We start from the raw sequence: 17,193 nt of genomic DNA on the forward strand, positions 1-17,193 counted from the left end.
CTTATACCATATTTGTGGAACTCAATTTTTCACATAATTTAATATGACTATTTATCGCATGGAACAAAATATATATATCTGTGCAAGTTTTAGCATATTTTTCATGAAACAGGGCGAGTTTTCGCAAAATACTGAAGTTTTAAATATAATTTTTGTAAATGTTCGGCACTGAAAAAGATATGTAAATGCATATTAACACAAAATATTATCAGAGTTAATAAATTTGTTAATGTTCTCTTTTAAACAGTACAAAATTAGGATAATTGAAGAAGTTTAAATTTGCCTGAATTGAAATTGCCAAAAAACTGTTTCCTGCAAAAAAGAATTGAATTTGACAAAACTGTTAAGAAATAAGAACACATAAAATATTAAAGGTTTATATAAATTTTGTTTTATTTACATGTATTCATATTTACAAGAACAAAACACAATTTTTCAGAAATAGTTTTTAACTTTTATCACTGGCAACTTTAATCATCTCTTTAAATTGAGAAAGAATTTTAGACTCCCTCTTTTGCCTCTCCTCTCTGTTGAACATGGCAAGTGCACGTTTTTCATCAGCACTGTAAATTTGGTTTTCTTTTCTTAATCGCACAGCTTCCATACGCCGATGCCTGGGTAAAAATAAAACTTAGTTTAAATATTGTAAACCAAACTCCAGCACAAGTAAATAGCTTTAAAAAAAAACTTGTTTACAATTTAAAAATTTCCGTTATGTTACGACCATTATATTCCAAATTAATGATAGAATTTACGAAAGATAGCATGCATGCATAAGTTATTTAATGTAAATGGTAAAAACTATATTAGGTTATTTTATACCTTGGAGAATATTTGACTGTATATTTGCATAGGAAATATTTAAAATGGAGTATTTGTGTCCCTTTTTTTCAATATTATGTAAATAGAATAAATAATATCTCAGTACAAAAGAGAAGCATAATAAATTAAAGTTAACTTTAATAGTTACATGAGATTTCACTTAGATTTGATTCTTCATTAAATTAACTTGAATTATATTATTGATAATTTGAAATAAGATAAAGATTTCTATATACAGTAGAATCTTGATTATTTGAGCCTTTTTCATCTTAACTTCTGTTAATGAATATTTTTTCCAAAGTTATTTTAAACATGAATATAATTTTTCCTTAATTTCAATAAAACTGTCTTATTTCAGCTCTAAATAAGATATTCCCTGAGGCAAAGAGTGTTGGGAAATAAAATAGAAAAGCACTTTTTGCTTTATATGACTAAATAGAATTGATTATTTTATGCAAATAATTTTGATAGTTGAAGTCTATTGTTTTGATTTTGCTAAAAAATCTGAAAATCATAATTTTGTTGCTCCAACTTTTTTTCATTATTAGGAGTAGTTTAGTTTGGCCTTCAATGCTGTTAAAAAGAAGTGCATCATATGATCTTTGCTGGAAAAATTTAATATGATGTAAATGGAATAAAAAAGATCTTACAAAGGAATACAAATCAATAAAATCAGGAAACGATTGATAATGAAATGCTTTGTACCCAATGATTTTTCACAAAAATAAAAGGAATACTATTATTAGGAGTAATAAAACAAGCAAATTTTAAAATTAAACATCTTTATACCTATTTGACAAAAACACAATTTTAAATCATATTAAATAATAGTACTATTATTTTTTTTTTAAAAAAACCCTCAATTTTCAGAGTTTCTTGATGAAAATACATTTTTAAAAAAATTACCTCTATAATTTGGATGATCAAGATCCTACACTACATAAAAAATAAAATATGGGCGGTTTAGATTAATTATTAACTGCTTTACTGCACACTTAACCCAGTGGTGGTGGTTGTGGAGATAGAACGTTTTTTTTTTTTGTTGTTTTTTTTAACCCTCCCAAATGATTGCGCACATGAATAACCTCATTCCATTTTCAACCTACAAACAGTCCTATACGTAGAAATAGCACTGAATTTTTTAACACTGAAACACCCACCTATGTAGAATAAGATATTAGAAAAATTTATAAAAAATAGTTGATTTTATTGTTATTCAATTTGAAAAACAAAAAAAATTAGATAATTGCTAATATCTTAGAATAGATGGATAATAGCTTGAATTTATAACTGATTACTATTGAATAAGAGACTTTAATAACATGTGAATCAATTACCAATATTACATAAATTTGCAGAACTAAAAATAAAAATTATTATTGATTGCTAGTCTTAAGTATTGATCTGTGTAGTAAATTTTTTTTAAAACTAAGGTAGTTTTATTGAGATCAAAGTAAACGTCATGATGTACATATATTTTGAAGAAAAAAATGGAGACCTCTGACTAAATGATATCAGCGTTATACTTTTACATATTACTAACATCAATTAATGCATGAATACTCTTTTATAAGAAGCATCATTAATAATAACTAGAAGGGAAACTTACCTGCTTCCGCTCATGACATAACCAACAGCTTCATATGCTTGTATCTGATCGCTTGTCAAACCGATTTCTCCTCTTCGGGGAATTCTTTTTCCTTCAGCAACATAAGCAGCCATAGCTGCACCTTCACCAGGCAATAAAGCTTTGCCGTAACTGTAAAAATACATATGTTTCAGTGTTGAATTTGGATATTTATGATGCAACACTTATTAAATACAGAAATATGTGAAGAAAAAATTCAATTTCGAACATAAATACATCATATAAAAAACAATACATATAAATATACATTTGGTCAAAAATTTACTTATTTAAATCTTGTACAAAAGCTGAAATGTAAAATATCCCTGTACTGCAGCATAAACCCAGCTACATTTAGAACTGATCTCACAAATGAAGTAAAAGATGAGGACTGTGAAATTTAAATAAATATATTGCTGTACCAAAAGAACTGGGAGTTTAGTTCAAACCACCAAATAGTCATTTTCAATTAGCTGTAAGGAATGCATGAAAATCTATAATATGGTACATATTCTTGAATAAGAATAAATGCTGCGCCTGTAATTTCATTAAACAAAAAGAATTCGAATGAACTAAACAGATTATTATTTTAAAGAATTTTTAGTTGAACAAAAAAATTGAACTATCATCTGTATATTTTTATTATAAAAATTAATATAATCATAGCATTACCTTTTTTTAAAAAAAAAATGTTATAAATATTCAAAATACTTTCTTATCAAATAAAATATAAGTATAAAATATAGAATTGCTGAAATAACAAACTATTAATGTAATGTAATGTAATGTACTATGTAAGTATTTATAATGCAATTAACTTATACAATATAATTATACAATACAATACTTATACAATATAAGTTAATAATGCAATTAACTTATATAAATGCAATTAACTTATACAATAATAGTACTCTTAGAAAAATCTATTCATAATCCTAAGGTTAATCTACACTAAATATTATCTTCAATATAAAAATTAATAAAATCAGCAAAGTTCTAAAAATTTGTTGGCACTATATATATAACAGCAAGCTTATTAGATTTTTTTTATGACAATAAGTGAATAAATCAAATGTTGAAACAAAACTTTGCTACCATTTTAAATGTTTGGGAAAAATCCCCTGATAAAATCTAGAAGTTCGCAAGCCTCAATATCTATTATGAAATTAAAAATCTTATGATCTTATAAATTTAATACAATTAATGTTAATTCTAAAGCGTGAAAATTTCTATAAGGTTTATAAGAAATTATTTACAATTACAATCAGAAACTATTGGTACTCAAAGTTACTATTAAAAAAATATTTTCTTGTAATTATTTAGTAGAATTGGTTGAATACATCTGTACTGTACCTGACCATTTTTGCTAACTGAAGAGAAATTGTTATAAATTCATTTGCAACTCATTCTGCTTCAAACTAATTAAAAAAATTAAAATTTGAATTAAATCTCTTAATTTTTGTTAGCCAAATAAAAGTTGAAATATTTCATGCAAAGAATTTAACAAAAATGTTTAAATATTCTTAAAAAGCATTTCTTAATCTTAAAAATAGCATTACATAGTACTTACTCTTTAGCAGATAGCTGAACATGAGTTTTTGGTACAGGTCCAATTATATCCTCTTCTTCATCATCCAGTTCTAAAAGTTAATAAATCAGTGTTAAACTTATTCTTTTTGTCAAAAATAAATATAATAAAAATGTATACGCTTAAGGAATAATGCCCTTTTCATTTTAAATTACTCTAAATTGTAGCAATAAGAAATGGACACAATGGAACTCAAAAAATGAAAAGCTTACTGCTGTAACATTGATGAAAGTCGAGAAAAAGAAAGTGGAAATTACCTGCTTTAACTGATAATATAAACTTGCTATTTTGAACAAACAATAATATGGATTCAAACTGTTTAAAACTTTTAACAGAACAAACACACACAAAAAAAGAATTAACCAGTCATCTTAAGTCTAATTAATTACAGATAAACAAACTAAGAAAGAAAAAGTGTCATTTATAGGTGAAGTGAGAAAATGTTCATCAAGACTAGCAAATAGACTGAAGAGAATATGATTTAGATGCAAAGTGGCTAAATCAAAATCTTTTTCTTCAAAAAAAAAAAAAAAAAAAAACATACTTTTGAAATTTTTTTTCTACAAAAAAAATTTAAATAAATAAATATAATATGGAATAAGCTAATGCTTTCTGGCAAAAAATAGAATTCTGTATAAGTTTTTAACCAATCTTCTAAAACTCTGGATACTAGATTTAAAAAAATAAGTAAATGAGTTCTAGGTTTTACTGTTATTATCACCTACTTTTTTTCTCTACCCAAGTTTCAAATTCTTTTAATTCCTCTTCTGACTCACTGGAAGAGGAAGAAACTTTCTTTCTCTTGCTTTCTTTTTTCTCTTTCTTCTTTTTTTCTTTCTTCAGCTTTGACTTTTTCTTTTTATGCTTTTTCTTACCTAAAATATCAAATAAACTTTAAGTAATAGTTATGAAATCAACAAAGTTTGTGCAGACACATATTTGTAAAATTCTCTTATAATTGTACCTCCGATTGAGTAAATAAGACTAATGAGAATAATATCACTGTCTGGACATTCTTTCAAGAGCATTTTTTGTTAAGGGTACTGCTTAATATGAAAAACTCATTAAATATGGGCTAAATTTAATCAATGTATGTGTTAATGTAATGATAATCCCATAAATGATCAAACTGTTTTATCTACAAGTTTATTATCAACAACTACTGTGATACCAAATACATTTAAACAGCTGTTTCAGTTATATATTTTACTAAATCAAACTAGATCATTTTGTTTTTATCAATAAATAAAAAAAAATAGTATTTTAACTTTAATTAAAGTATAAAATAACTTATTTAAAGCTGTTAAGTCTAACAAAAAGATGAACTCTTCTTCTAAAGTGTGATGGAATGGGAGTTCTAAATGGTGATTAATTAAAGAAAACACTAATTACCAATGGTAACTTTAGGTATATAACTTTAGGTTATACTGAGGACCATACACTTTGCAGTAAAGAAATTGTTGATTTTGTCAAATTTTCCATAACAGTTTTCAAATTGCCATTTTTATTAATATTTCTACAAGTAAGAATAACAACGAACTTCTAATAAAAATGGTATACACATAGTAGTTCATCGTTGAGGATACACAATGCTGACGACATTTCAAACATTCATGCCGTTGATTTTAAAGTTGCCAAGCCCTAACTTCCCAATCCAATTGTTTCTGCAGCCAATGGCAGAAAACTGGCTGCATTGCCCCTTTACAAACATTACTTAATTTTAAAAAATGTCCGTTTTAAAGCATGAAAGATTAAAATTACCTTAAAAAAAATTTATTCTAAATTGAACATTTCAAATTCACAATTTAGTTATATTTAATACATCATGGGTATAATGTCAAAAGTGGTCAAATCAAATATGATGAGAAATAACATTTTTAAGTTTAATGTCATGTGTAAAATCAGTACCTTTATTTTCCATTTATATTTTACCAATTTTCATTTTTTTTTATTTGCTTTATTATTTGATTTCTACTTGCTCATCATTGCTACTATATTGTGGCTTGGTTACTTTTGGCAATTCACCCAAGATATTATAAAAATCAATAAGATTTATTTATGAACAAGACTTTCAAGAAAAAACGTGATGCAGGGGCAAAGATTTAAAGAAAAAATAAAATATGTTAGAAGATGACAAGGAAAAAAAACCAGTCAATAAATATAGTCAGTTTACTTTTATAGATTTTTTAATATTTATTTATTTACAAATTAGTTTAGAATATGGCATTAAAATTCAAAAATTTGAAAAACATTTGGTGAAGTAATTAGTTGAACAATACCACCTAGTAGTGGGCAAACAAAAAATGTAAAAGGATATCATTTTTCAGAAAGAAAAAAAAATTCAGAAATTTTTTGTAACAATAACTCATACCAGACTACTTTAAGGAAAAATGACATACTGAAAAAATTTATTTGTTTTAAAGTATAATAAAATCAAATTTTATTATAAAAGAATAACAAAATATATTACTTTTAATTTCTAGGTTACTTTATTTAAAACAGAGAGTTATTCGTATAATTTTATTAATGGGACACTGAGTAACTCATAATAGTTTGATATCAATATGCAAATAAAGTTTTTACAATGCTGTATGTTGACCCCTGAATTTATCAACATAAAAAATTAACAAAGTGAAATTTTTAATTCAATTTCTTTTTCATGAAATGATTAAATTCTGAAATAGTTGAAAACAATGAATCCTGCAGATAAGTCTAGATGCCCCAGTCTATATGTAATTATTTAGCGATTTTGAGGTTTGAATAATTGAATTTAGCAATCTTTACAAACATTATTAATTAAAATGAAAAGATGTTACATCGAATCTTTTGATTTACAAAATTTGTTATTATAAAATCGTCATTAGTATTTGTAAAAAATGAGATGTTGTAAACAAACATCAAAATTATAAATATCAGAACAAAAAGCTAAAAATCAGAACAATATATATGTATTCAAAATATCAGGAAGATTTTTTTTATACTGTACATTAAATAACTTACTTTTATTTTTCTTCTTTTTTACTTCATTTTCACTATCATATTCATCAGAACTGAAATAAAAATTAAATATAAAGTAAAATTTATATCAATTAAAATGATTGATTTATAAGCAGACATTACATGCAATTATTGAGAAAAAAAAATTATTTTTTAGTAATAATGTTGCAAAAATATTAATTTTAAGAAAAAATGAAAATTTTAAAACCAATTCAGTTTAAATAGTAATTTTAATTCAAGGATTTTTTTTTTTAAGTTTGCTTTATTATCTCTATTATCTGCCTTGAATATTATTATTTTTTTTTAAATTATGCCGAACTGCAGTGTAAAAAAAGGCAATATTTGTTGTATAAAAACATATAACTTTATAAAAATGCTGCTAAAAGTAAGAACTGTACAACTGTAAATATATTAACATAGTGAATTAATAAAGCTACAAATCCTTTTATTCAAAGACATCGGATTTCCCATGCGGTAGAAATAGCAAAAATAATGGAAGTCTTAAATGTATGCAAAGACAAAATTTGTAGATTTCATAAATCACAAAATTCTTGATAAAAAAAATTACTAAATAAAAATAAAAAACTTCTTTTTTAATGAGAATATCAGAGATTTTGCAAAGATTTTTTAGGTTTTACTTAACTTTAATGCTATTTGAGGTTCACATAATTATACCACAAAACAAAATAGCATCTTTTTAGAAAATTGGAAAATCAAAGAAAAAAAAGCACATTTAAAATCCTTGAACTAAGTTACGAATTAAGAGCTTTTTAAGAACCTGTACTTCTGACAGTGTTGTTTTTCACTAAGCATCAATAAAAATAGCACTTTTTTAACAGGTTTCAAAATAACATAACTTATTCTCAACTCAATCTTAAACCCCATTTAATATAATGAACACAAAGCTAAATTTCAAAAAAAAAAATTTTACACATTTATTTCAAAAATAATTTGTGGACTAAGTTTAACTCTTTAACATACAATATTGACATGAAAATTGTGGCATTATAGAACATAGAAGCAACAATATAAAATATACAAAGTATTTATCACAACATTTTTACATCAAATTCATATAAAAATGCTATAATAAATACTTCTGAATCACTATAAATATAAACTTACTCAGATATTCTTTCTGGAGAAACACCCCAAATGCTAGGCACACCCGATTTTCCAATTTTTTCTCTTTCCATTCGCCTCCTGAGGAAAACAATAGCTTATTTTAATACTTCAATAAAAATATGCAGTAATAAATATATATCAAATTACTTCACATTATACTGAAATAATTTATTGCACTGAATAAATTCAGAAATTAATGTTTACTTCAGCACCTTTATCTTTACTTCTGCAACAATCTATTTTTACTAAATTTAAAATTCCTGATATACTTTTAAATGGAAAAATGCATGGATCCAAATTAAATGTTTTTGTAAATATTATATACAATGATTATGAATAATCTGAAATTATACCATTAATCTATCAGAATAATCTTGCCCATGTGCCATTAAATTGTTTTTCTAATAGTTCAGATTTTTCATAGTTCCAAGTAAAAAAGGTTGAGTAAAGTATTAGTAGTTATTTCACATCTTTAAATATTATTGAAATGTTCCAAAATTCAAAAATATGTACACTAAATTTTCTTCAGTGTTATGCTAAATTTCCAGTTTTTAGGTATAAGAAAAGGCGAAAAAAGATTAAATATTTTATTTTTGAAGGAATATTCCTTAAGTGTAATGAACAAGAATAAAATTTATGTTGACGGATTTGTTAAAAATATATGCGATGAAACATAAATTATGACAAATAAAACAGAGTTGGAAAAACTCAATAAGTTGAATTTTGAAGCAAAATGAGAATGAATTTTTCATAATTGTATAGTGCTCTGGAATTTCAAGATAAGATCAAATAATGATTCTTAAAGAATGTAATTTATTTGGGTTATTTTAAATACCATATCAAACGCATTAATGCAGTAAAATAACTTTTTGCACATTTTTTTTTAAAAGATTCTTCAATACAAAGTACTTATACAAATTTAATTTAAAAATTAACTGAAGTTACACAAAAAATTTCATTTAATAATATTTTGAATTCTTTTTTTTTTAAATAAACAAAAAGCTCAATACACAAGATCCTTCTTAAAAAACTTAATTTAAAGCCAACTGAATATATCATACAAGTTTGTTTGTTTATTTTTTTTAAATAATAATAATAAAAAGAACACTTGTATAACTTTTAATTTAAAAATCAGATTATAATTTACTAAGATGTGATCTTAATAGTTTTAGAGATTGACTTCAAATGATAATTTCAGCAGATGAATTTAAAGTTACAAAATCAATATGGCTTTTTGTATAGAATTTAGATCATTGACTTTAAAAATATAAGGATTGGTCGCAATATGGAAAACAGGGTCTCAATAGTTTAGACAGGAGAGTGCTCAAAAGCTTGGACTTAATGTTAATTACAAACTTTGAATACTTCACTATTTAAGAGAATCTAAAATATTTTTAATACAATTGTAAAATTTGTTGGTATGAAAATAGTATCATGTAAAATATATATTTTTATAATATTTATAAATTATATTTCACATGAAGTGTTTCTTTTTTATTTAATTTAATATTGGTCATAACAATTTTGAACTATAAAACGCACAAATTTTTATTACTAACTAAACTCAGCGGCGCGACAGCCCACAGAGGGCCAAGGCCTACTGTGCCCATCTCAGTTTTCTTGACCTTTGGGCTCTGGGGTGCAGGAGCAGATGTTCCGGTTAGGTGGTCAACCGAACGTGAAACCCCCAGTGTTTAGTTCCCAAGCACGCTTGGTACTCATTTATCGACCCACTGAAGAGATGAAAGGCTGAGTCAACCTTGCCCGGCCCGAGGATCGAACCAGGGACCTGTGGCACAACAGCGCGAAGCGCTACCGCTCAGCCACCGGGCTTCATTTTTATTACATTTCTGTCTAAATAATTGTAAAAGATAAAATACAAAATTTGAGCAAAATCGGGCAAATAATTTCTGAGTAATGTGAGAAATTCTCAAAAACTATTTCACATATTCAAGTCAAATTTGGCATTTAAAATTAAACAGTTAAAAGTTATGTATATATATTTCTGCACCTCTAATCATTAAATCATTAACAACTCAAAAGTTTCCTAATCATTATTTTACGATAAAAAAATTTTAGAGAATAAACATAAAATATCTTTTATGTTTGGATTAAAGGAATTTTTACATCTTTGTTTAAAAAAAATTTTAGATACTCTTAAATAGTTATAGAAATAGGGAGTAGTATGTCAAAATTGTAATCAACATTAAAGCATAAAATTTTTATTAATCTCCTAACCTAAACTTTTGAAATATTTTTTTAGATTGCGACTAAAGAAAAAAAAAAGCATGTTTATTTAAAACAGAGATGCACAACTATTTTAGGGTAGTGTGAAAAACTAAAAAATACAGTGTTGGGGGGCCAACATTAATATAATGCCAAAATTATAAAAATTTATTAAAAACTGTTTGAAAGTAATATGAATGAGTTACAAATGTGTAATCAGTCTTTGGCATTGGCTTAAAAACATTTTAAGGTAACAAACATTTAAACAAACATACTTATTATATTAAAAAGCAAATAAGGAAATAATTATGAGGAAGTTAAATTTATATTAATCAGAAAAGTTAAATTTCACTATTATATAACAAAGAAAATGTGTTACTAATACAGAATTAGATAAATGCGATGATCATCATTGTAAATTATTATTTTTTTATATTTAACTCAACAACTAATGATTTTTTTTTTCATTTAGTTACAATAATATATGAGTAATTACATTTTACTAGAAACATTGAACCCATTGCTTAAATAGAACTTTCATAATGAAAGAATCACATTCTAATATTTTAAGAAAAACTGTGAACTAGATCAGTAACTTGCTGCTTCAGACCACGGTTTAAGAAATTATCAGCTTTTTTTTTTTTTTTTTTTTTAATTTAAAAGGCTTTGTGAGCCACTTTTGGTCTTGGAACCATGCACCCTTCTTCTTCTTCTTCAGGAGCGCAACAGCCCTTTGCAGGCCTTGGCTGCCTCAACAGCACGTCCTCTCCAGCTCCCTCTATCCATGGCAACTCCCCTCCAGTTCTTAAGTTTCAGGACATTGAGGTCGTTTTAGGTGTCGTTGAGCCATCGAGTAGGTGGTCTACCTCTAGAGCGGGACCCCTGAGGGTTCTTGAAGGTGGCAATTTTTACAGGGCTATCTTCAGAGCCTCTCCATATAGGGCTGAGCCATCTTAGTCGGTTGCTTCGGATTATCTGCATAATTTGAGGATGTTTATAGAGCCCATAAAGTTCAAAGTTCTACTGTGTTCGCCAACATCCCCCCTCTGGTATGGCACCAAAGATAGTTCTAAGTATCTTTCTTTCAAACGTTTCTATCGGGCGTTGGACGTCAAGGTTTAAAGTCCAGGTTTCGCTTCCGTATAGCAAGACAGGCAGAATGAGTGTCTTATATAATTTTAGTTTTGTTTTTCGGCTAATAAAATTCGATCTTAGTTGACTTTTTAGTCCAAAAAAACATTTGTTGGCCATATTGATTCTATTGTCAATTTCAGATTTCAGTTTGTTTTGGTCATTGATAATTGTACCAAGATACTTAAATTCTTTAACCTTTTCAAAGGAATGTCCATTTATCTGCAAAGGTTCACTATAGTTTACAATTGAGCTTGAAAACTCCATGAATTTGGTCTTGTCTTCGTTAATGGAAAGGTGCATCCTGATTTAAAGAAAATATATTTTCATGTCTGATACTATAATTTAAAATACAATTCAAATTAATTAGCATATTTCAGGTCAATCCCTTGAACCAATAAGAATCGCGAACCAATGAATCGTGATAATACATCTTAAAACGTGATAATACAATCATTAGATAAAAAAAAAAAAATAACGATTCTTTAGTTAAGGTGTTTTACTTCACAATACAGTATTTAACCAAACACCAAAGAATTATTTGATATCAAAAATTATCATTAAAATAACAAATTAAATCTAACCTATCCATGAAGTCATCCTGATGGGTGCGATTTTTCCTATGATGATCTAAATTTCTGTCAGTTCCATCGTATCTTCCTTGTTTGGATACATAATGCTTACCATTGTCATTAAATTTTCCCATATAGGACCTTTCTCGTTTCTGAGAATCCTCATAATTGTGTGCGGCCCTTTGTGTTCTATCATCTTCACTTTCTGAAGATTTATCCCTATATCTTTTCTTATGATGCTTGTTTGAAGAGTTTTCTGGATTTGAGAACTCTGAATGACTCTGTTTAGAATGATTTTTATCTTTATGTGAATGAGAATTACTGTTTTTCCTGGATGCAGGTGAATGAGAAGACCTGTGATGATTATTGGAGGATGAAGTAGACTGATATTGATGTTTTTTATAATTTGAATATGGAGACCTTGAATTTCTTCGGTGACTTTTTAATTGTGGTGAGCGTGATCTTGATCTATACTTATGTGAAGACGATTCAAAATACTTTTGAGAGGGTTTTTTGATTTTATTTTTTCTACACGATTCACTTTCGCTGCTTGAAATAGAAGAATCTTCACTGCTTTCACGTGCCATATAGCTTGCTATAAAAGAAAAATAATAAGCTTTTATGCAATTGTTCACAAATTTCATTTATCTAAATGCTACTTTGCAAATATGAAAAATATTTAATATGAAAAACATTTTTAAATCTAAAAAGATAGTCGTGCAAAAATATTATTTTCTATCATGGTTCGTAAACTGAATAATACAGTTAAATCTGTTTATCTCAAACCTCTTTATCTCGAAAATCTCTACATCTCAAAATTTCTAAAATTCCTTACATTCACTATTTAATATCATTGTATTTTCCATGTCTATCTCGAAATTTTTCTTTAAAAACCTCTGTTTCTCGAATATCTAATAATCGAGCTCAAATGCCCAGACATGACAAACAAAGAAGGTAATCAAAATTCTTTAAAAGAATCATTTTCACTGTTAAAGGTAAGTTTAAAAAAAATTATGTAAATAGATATAAGTGGTTTACAGAGATGCCTGTATTTTTCTACTAAAAACAATTAAAGCACTTTTAATTGAATTTCTTAAAGTACCTATATAACTCAAAACTTCTTTACCTCAAATTTTTCGCCTTTCCCGTGAGATTCGAGATAAACAGGTCCGACTGTATATGATTAAACACATAATCACGATAGTGAATTTATAGCATCTAAGAACATAAAATAGACCAGACATAGATAAAAGGAAAAACTTTCCGCAAACACAAAATTTCAATTTAAAAAAATTTCTCCGAGCAATTTATTGACTCTTACAGCTATTTTCAACCTTTTTGCCACTAAATAGTTTTTAAGAAATTTGTACAAAAATCAATTTTAAAAGTGCTTTAATTTTTTAAAAAAACTATATTGACTATAATACATATCAGCGTATTTTTATTTAAATTAAGAAGTTTTATGAATAGATAAATCAATGAAGAAAACACTGCCATGCGAAATGTTCAGCATGTTGGCAATTTCCCCCAGTTTTATGCTCCGACCTGTCTCTAATGATTGCAGCTACGTGGTCAACATTTGCAACAGTGCTAGATGATGAAGTTTTCATCTATAATATACATTCATCCGGCTTCAAATTCTTAACTCCACTCTACAATACCTTGATGAGAAATTGAGCGCTAACCATATACAGCAGTGATTTTCTGATTGTTTTGTGTTGCAATTAACCCATTTAGCCCCATAGAAATCTGATTGCTGTGCACCTGCCCAATTTAGACTGAACTTCTAAATGACACACCATTGATCCTAGCCCACCATACACAGAAAACAAGACAGAGGAAAAACAAATTTTCTCATCAGACATCTGAGCACCTACTGTCAGTTTCTCTGCATTGTTCAAGATTATGACACATTCTTGCTGCGACTCAGTACAAACTTACTTATTGATCTGCCCTCTTATAAATCTTCACTCAAAAACATTTCAATGCTAAGATTTAATAAATATTTTAATAAGAATCAATCTTCAATATTTAAATCTTGTTTTTTTGTGCTACTCATTTTACAATAATATATAATAGTACAAAAATGAAAAGTATGAAAATTGAATTGTTTCACTGTCACACTTCATGTTTTATCACTGAAAAATACTATAATTAAATAGACATACTTGATGTTTCCGTCTAAGAAAAAGAGGGATACATGATTAGAACATCATAATTTCTTAAGTTTTTTTTACAAAAAAAAACTACTCATGATCAAAAATTTTGGGGATATTTCCGTATCCTGATCTGTAGCGCCAACTACAATCACCAAGGGGCCAAATAGATTTTAAATTTGCAATTTTTTTACAAATAAAATTTTGATGTTTGCCAGTGGGTAGCTACGAGTTATACCTTTCGAGTTGGTACCTTTCTGTGATGGTTTTTTTTTTGTTTCTTGCGGGCCACTACCCGGAAGTTTGCAAGACTTGGCAATTATTCTGCCACAGATCAGGATATGGAAATCTCCCCAAAATTTTCATGATGGTGAAAAAAAAATTTCTGCTAACGGTGATCGGGTATAGTAAGCATATCTGAAACAGACTATACATGACGCTAATGCATGCGCAAGAGCGTAGTGAGAATATTTTCACAAGAAAGATGAATTCTAACTACTAATACATGCAGATATATATTACAATAATAACCTCATAAACAGTTCTTTCATCATTTTCTTTTTACCACCATTGCATTAAGGAATTGTCTGAGAAATAATATTAGTGAGAAAAAAATGTCGAAGAAAACAGACCCAAAACACATATCTGATAGTATAAATATGTTATGAGTCTACAAATAATTTATGTATCAAATTTGACATGCTTTAAAAACAAACTTTCTATTTTTTATTTATATTTTGAGTTTGGACTAAATTTATTAAAAACATTGTTTAATTTCAATCGCTGTCGGTCATTTTGAAAATCTACTGGTCAGTGGTGAGAGCATGAATCATCCGGGGTCTGTGTAGGTTTTTCTGAGAGGTACCTATTTTGTGGAAATTTAGACATAATATGTGAAAAATTAAAAATATTAAAAAATCAACACAAAAACATAGTAAAAATATAGATTTATCGTTTCTTAAGGATACAAAAATAAAATCTTAAGAAAAAGTATGGGAAAAATATACTTGAGGGTGCCCCTTTGGCGACTTATGTTTGGCGCCATACTTGTTTGCCGGGAACGCCGTGGTAACCCACAAACAGAAAATTTATATCTATTACTAATTAAACCTTCATTTATACACCAGTCAATCACTGCTTTTTTTCCATTGTTATTCAAATCGTACAGAAACTTACGGTTTATCTTATTGACAGTATTCATTTTTACTAACAGAATCAAAAATAACCGTATCAGCCGGTATCCAAAGTAGAACTAACGGATCTCTGAAATTACATTTAAAAATTCATTTAAAAACAACGCTAAATTCTAAACTAATCAGAATCACGATTCAAATCGAAACCAATCAGAATCACGATTGGTTTTCAACATCACCCAGCTTGGCGATCAATCGCGATCACAACTTGGCGGGGGCACCCTCAAGTATAGTCCACCCAAAAGTACTTCGTGAAACTACCGTTTTTCCTAAAGTTTAATTTGTGAAACTACCGTTTTTCCTAAAATTGAATTTGTGAAGGTACCGCTAAACGGTAGTAAATTCAACGTGGACAGACCCCTGATCATGTACAAGAAAATGTGTTCCACAGTGTAAAATAAAACCAAAAAGTATTTTACACTAGGATATATGTTTTTTAATGTAAAAACTTTTTTGAAAGAAACAATTGATAGGAATGAGGGGGATTCTGTGCGTTTTTTTCTCCTGATTTTAAAAAGCTTCTAAAAGCTGGGATATAATTTAAAATTGACACCTCTATCATACCATAAGTAAAAAAATATCAAAATAAATTACATTCGTTTTATAAACAAGAGTAAAATTCTACTTTTCAACTTGAAACGAATCTTGTTGCATCAGATGTGCAATAAACGCAATACAGTAATAAAAATAGAAAAGTGGTGCAAAGTAAATACCAAAATAAAGAAGTACATTTAAATAAAAAAAAACTTCTTAGTTTTTAACATTAATTTTCGAAAAGAAGAAAAAAAATCAGAGAAAAATGTAATTAATTACCTGGCAGTGAATACTTCGTTACGCTGTTTATTTACTTTTAGGCCTAGCCATTTATTTAGATAGAATTTTCACAGATATAAGGAATCCACAAGAGGAAGTGAAAGTCCTATTTTTTCTGTGGCAACGAAAAATGGGTTACCTTTTTCAGTCATCGTGGCTACTTTTTCTATCTGTTAAATCGCTTCATCTTCAGTGTCAGGGCCGGATTTAAGCTTGACGGGGCCCTAAGCTACTGAAAATGATGGGGCCCTTTTAAGTTCAATTCTATTTCAATACACCAAAAGTAAACTGTCGTTTTTTTTATTGCTGAATATTAACATTATATTATTAAAAATTTTATAACATTGCTTGAGTTTTAAATATATTGATTGTGATGAGACTATAATGTAGAGCCTTTCTATTATTGCACATATTTTTTGAACCAGGAAGAAAACAGAAACTCTTTTTAAGAACATCATAAGTACAGAGTAAAGATATGGCATGTTAGAAGAACCATTATATGTTTAACAGAGTTTTTTTTTTTTCTTGAAATTCTTAATACATGTTAGTTAAAATTTTAAATGACATTTTTTTTTTTTTTTTTTTTTTTTGCGAATTTTTTTTTTAAGTTGCCTTTTTTTCTTGACTTTACATTTCGCTTTGCTGCTCTATGACTTAGAAACATGAAATTCTGAAGGTGTGCCAAAAATAAGCAAGGAGTTAGAAGGAGCATAAGAAAATACAATTTGATTATTAATTTTATTTTTTTTATAACCGCCGTTGAACATCCGACTTAATTTTGAGTTTACGACTTCAAATGTTTAACTCCGTATAATACTGAATAATCACCTTATAATTTTGAACTCAATCCAGAAGACAAGAGAACTGGATCAGTACCCAGAGGTATTGATTTGTTGAGAGACTGATTTGTTTGAGAACTTAGAGGACTTTGTGACCACGG

At 27.5% G+C, this 17,193-nt stretch overlaps 1 protein-coding gene across 4 annotated transcripts; it reads right to left on the minus strand.

The window, feature by feature from the left end:
* Positions 1-368: 368 nt before the first annotated feature.
* Positions 369-16,426, minus strand: LOC107442649 (NF-kappa-B-activating protein). Of its 4 annotated transcripts, none has more exons than XM_043049667.3 (8): positions 16,254-16,426; positions 12,104-12,686; positions 8,163-8,240; positions 7,041-7,090; positions 4,766-4,915; positions 4,023-4,092; positions 2,432-2,581; positions 369-614 (listed from the first exon to the last, which is right to left on the minus strand). In XM_043049667.3, the coding sequence occupies exons 2-8, from the start codon at positions 12,676-12,678 to the stop codon at positions 449-451; spliced, it is 1,239 nt and encodes a 412-aa protein (XP_042905601.2). In that variant the 5' UTR covers positions 12,679-12,686; positions 16,254-16,426; the 3' UTR covers positions 369-448. The 4 variants fall into 4 exon arrangements, with proteins under 4 accessions (XP_042905601.2, XP_071037539.2, XP_042905610.2 ...); XM_071181438.2 differs by lacking the exon at positions 16,254-16,426 and adding an exon at positions 16,066-16,118; XM_043049676.3 differs by lacking the exon at positions 16,254-16,426 and adding an exon at positions 16,035-16,115.
* Positions 16,427-17,193: the final 767 nt, after the last annotated feature.

Source organism: Parasteatoda tepidariorum, chromosome 8, assembly GCF_982258835.1.
Source record: "Parasteatoda tepidariorum strain Cologne lab strain chromosome 8, Ptep-v5.0, whole genome shotgun sequence".
NCBI classification, from domain to species: Eukaryota; Metazoa; Arthropoda; class Arachnida; order Araneae; family Theridiidae; genus Parasteatoda; species Parasteatoda tepidariorum.

Bases quoted from the DNA above. Each gene is read 5' to 3' on its own strand.
- LOC107442649 (XM_043049667.3), bottom strand. From the start codon at position 12,678: ATGGCACGTGAAAGCAGTGAAGATTCTTCTATTTCAAGCAGCGAAAGT. The intron at 8,241-12,103 runs GTTAGATTTAAT...TGTTTTCCTCAG, and splicing joins CAGGATGACTTCATGGATAG to GAGGCGAATGGAAAGAGAAA. The intron at 4,093-4,765 runs GTAGGTGATAAT...ATTAACTTTTAG, and splicing joins AACTTGGGTAGAGAAAAAAA to AACTGGATGATGAAGAAGAG.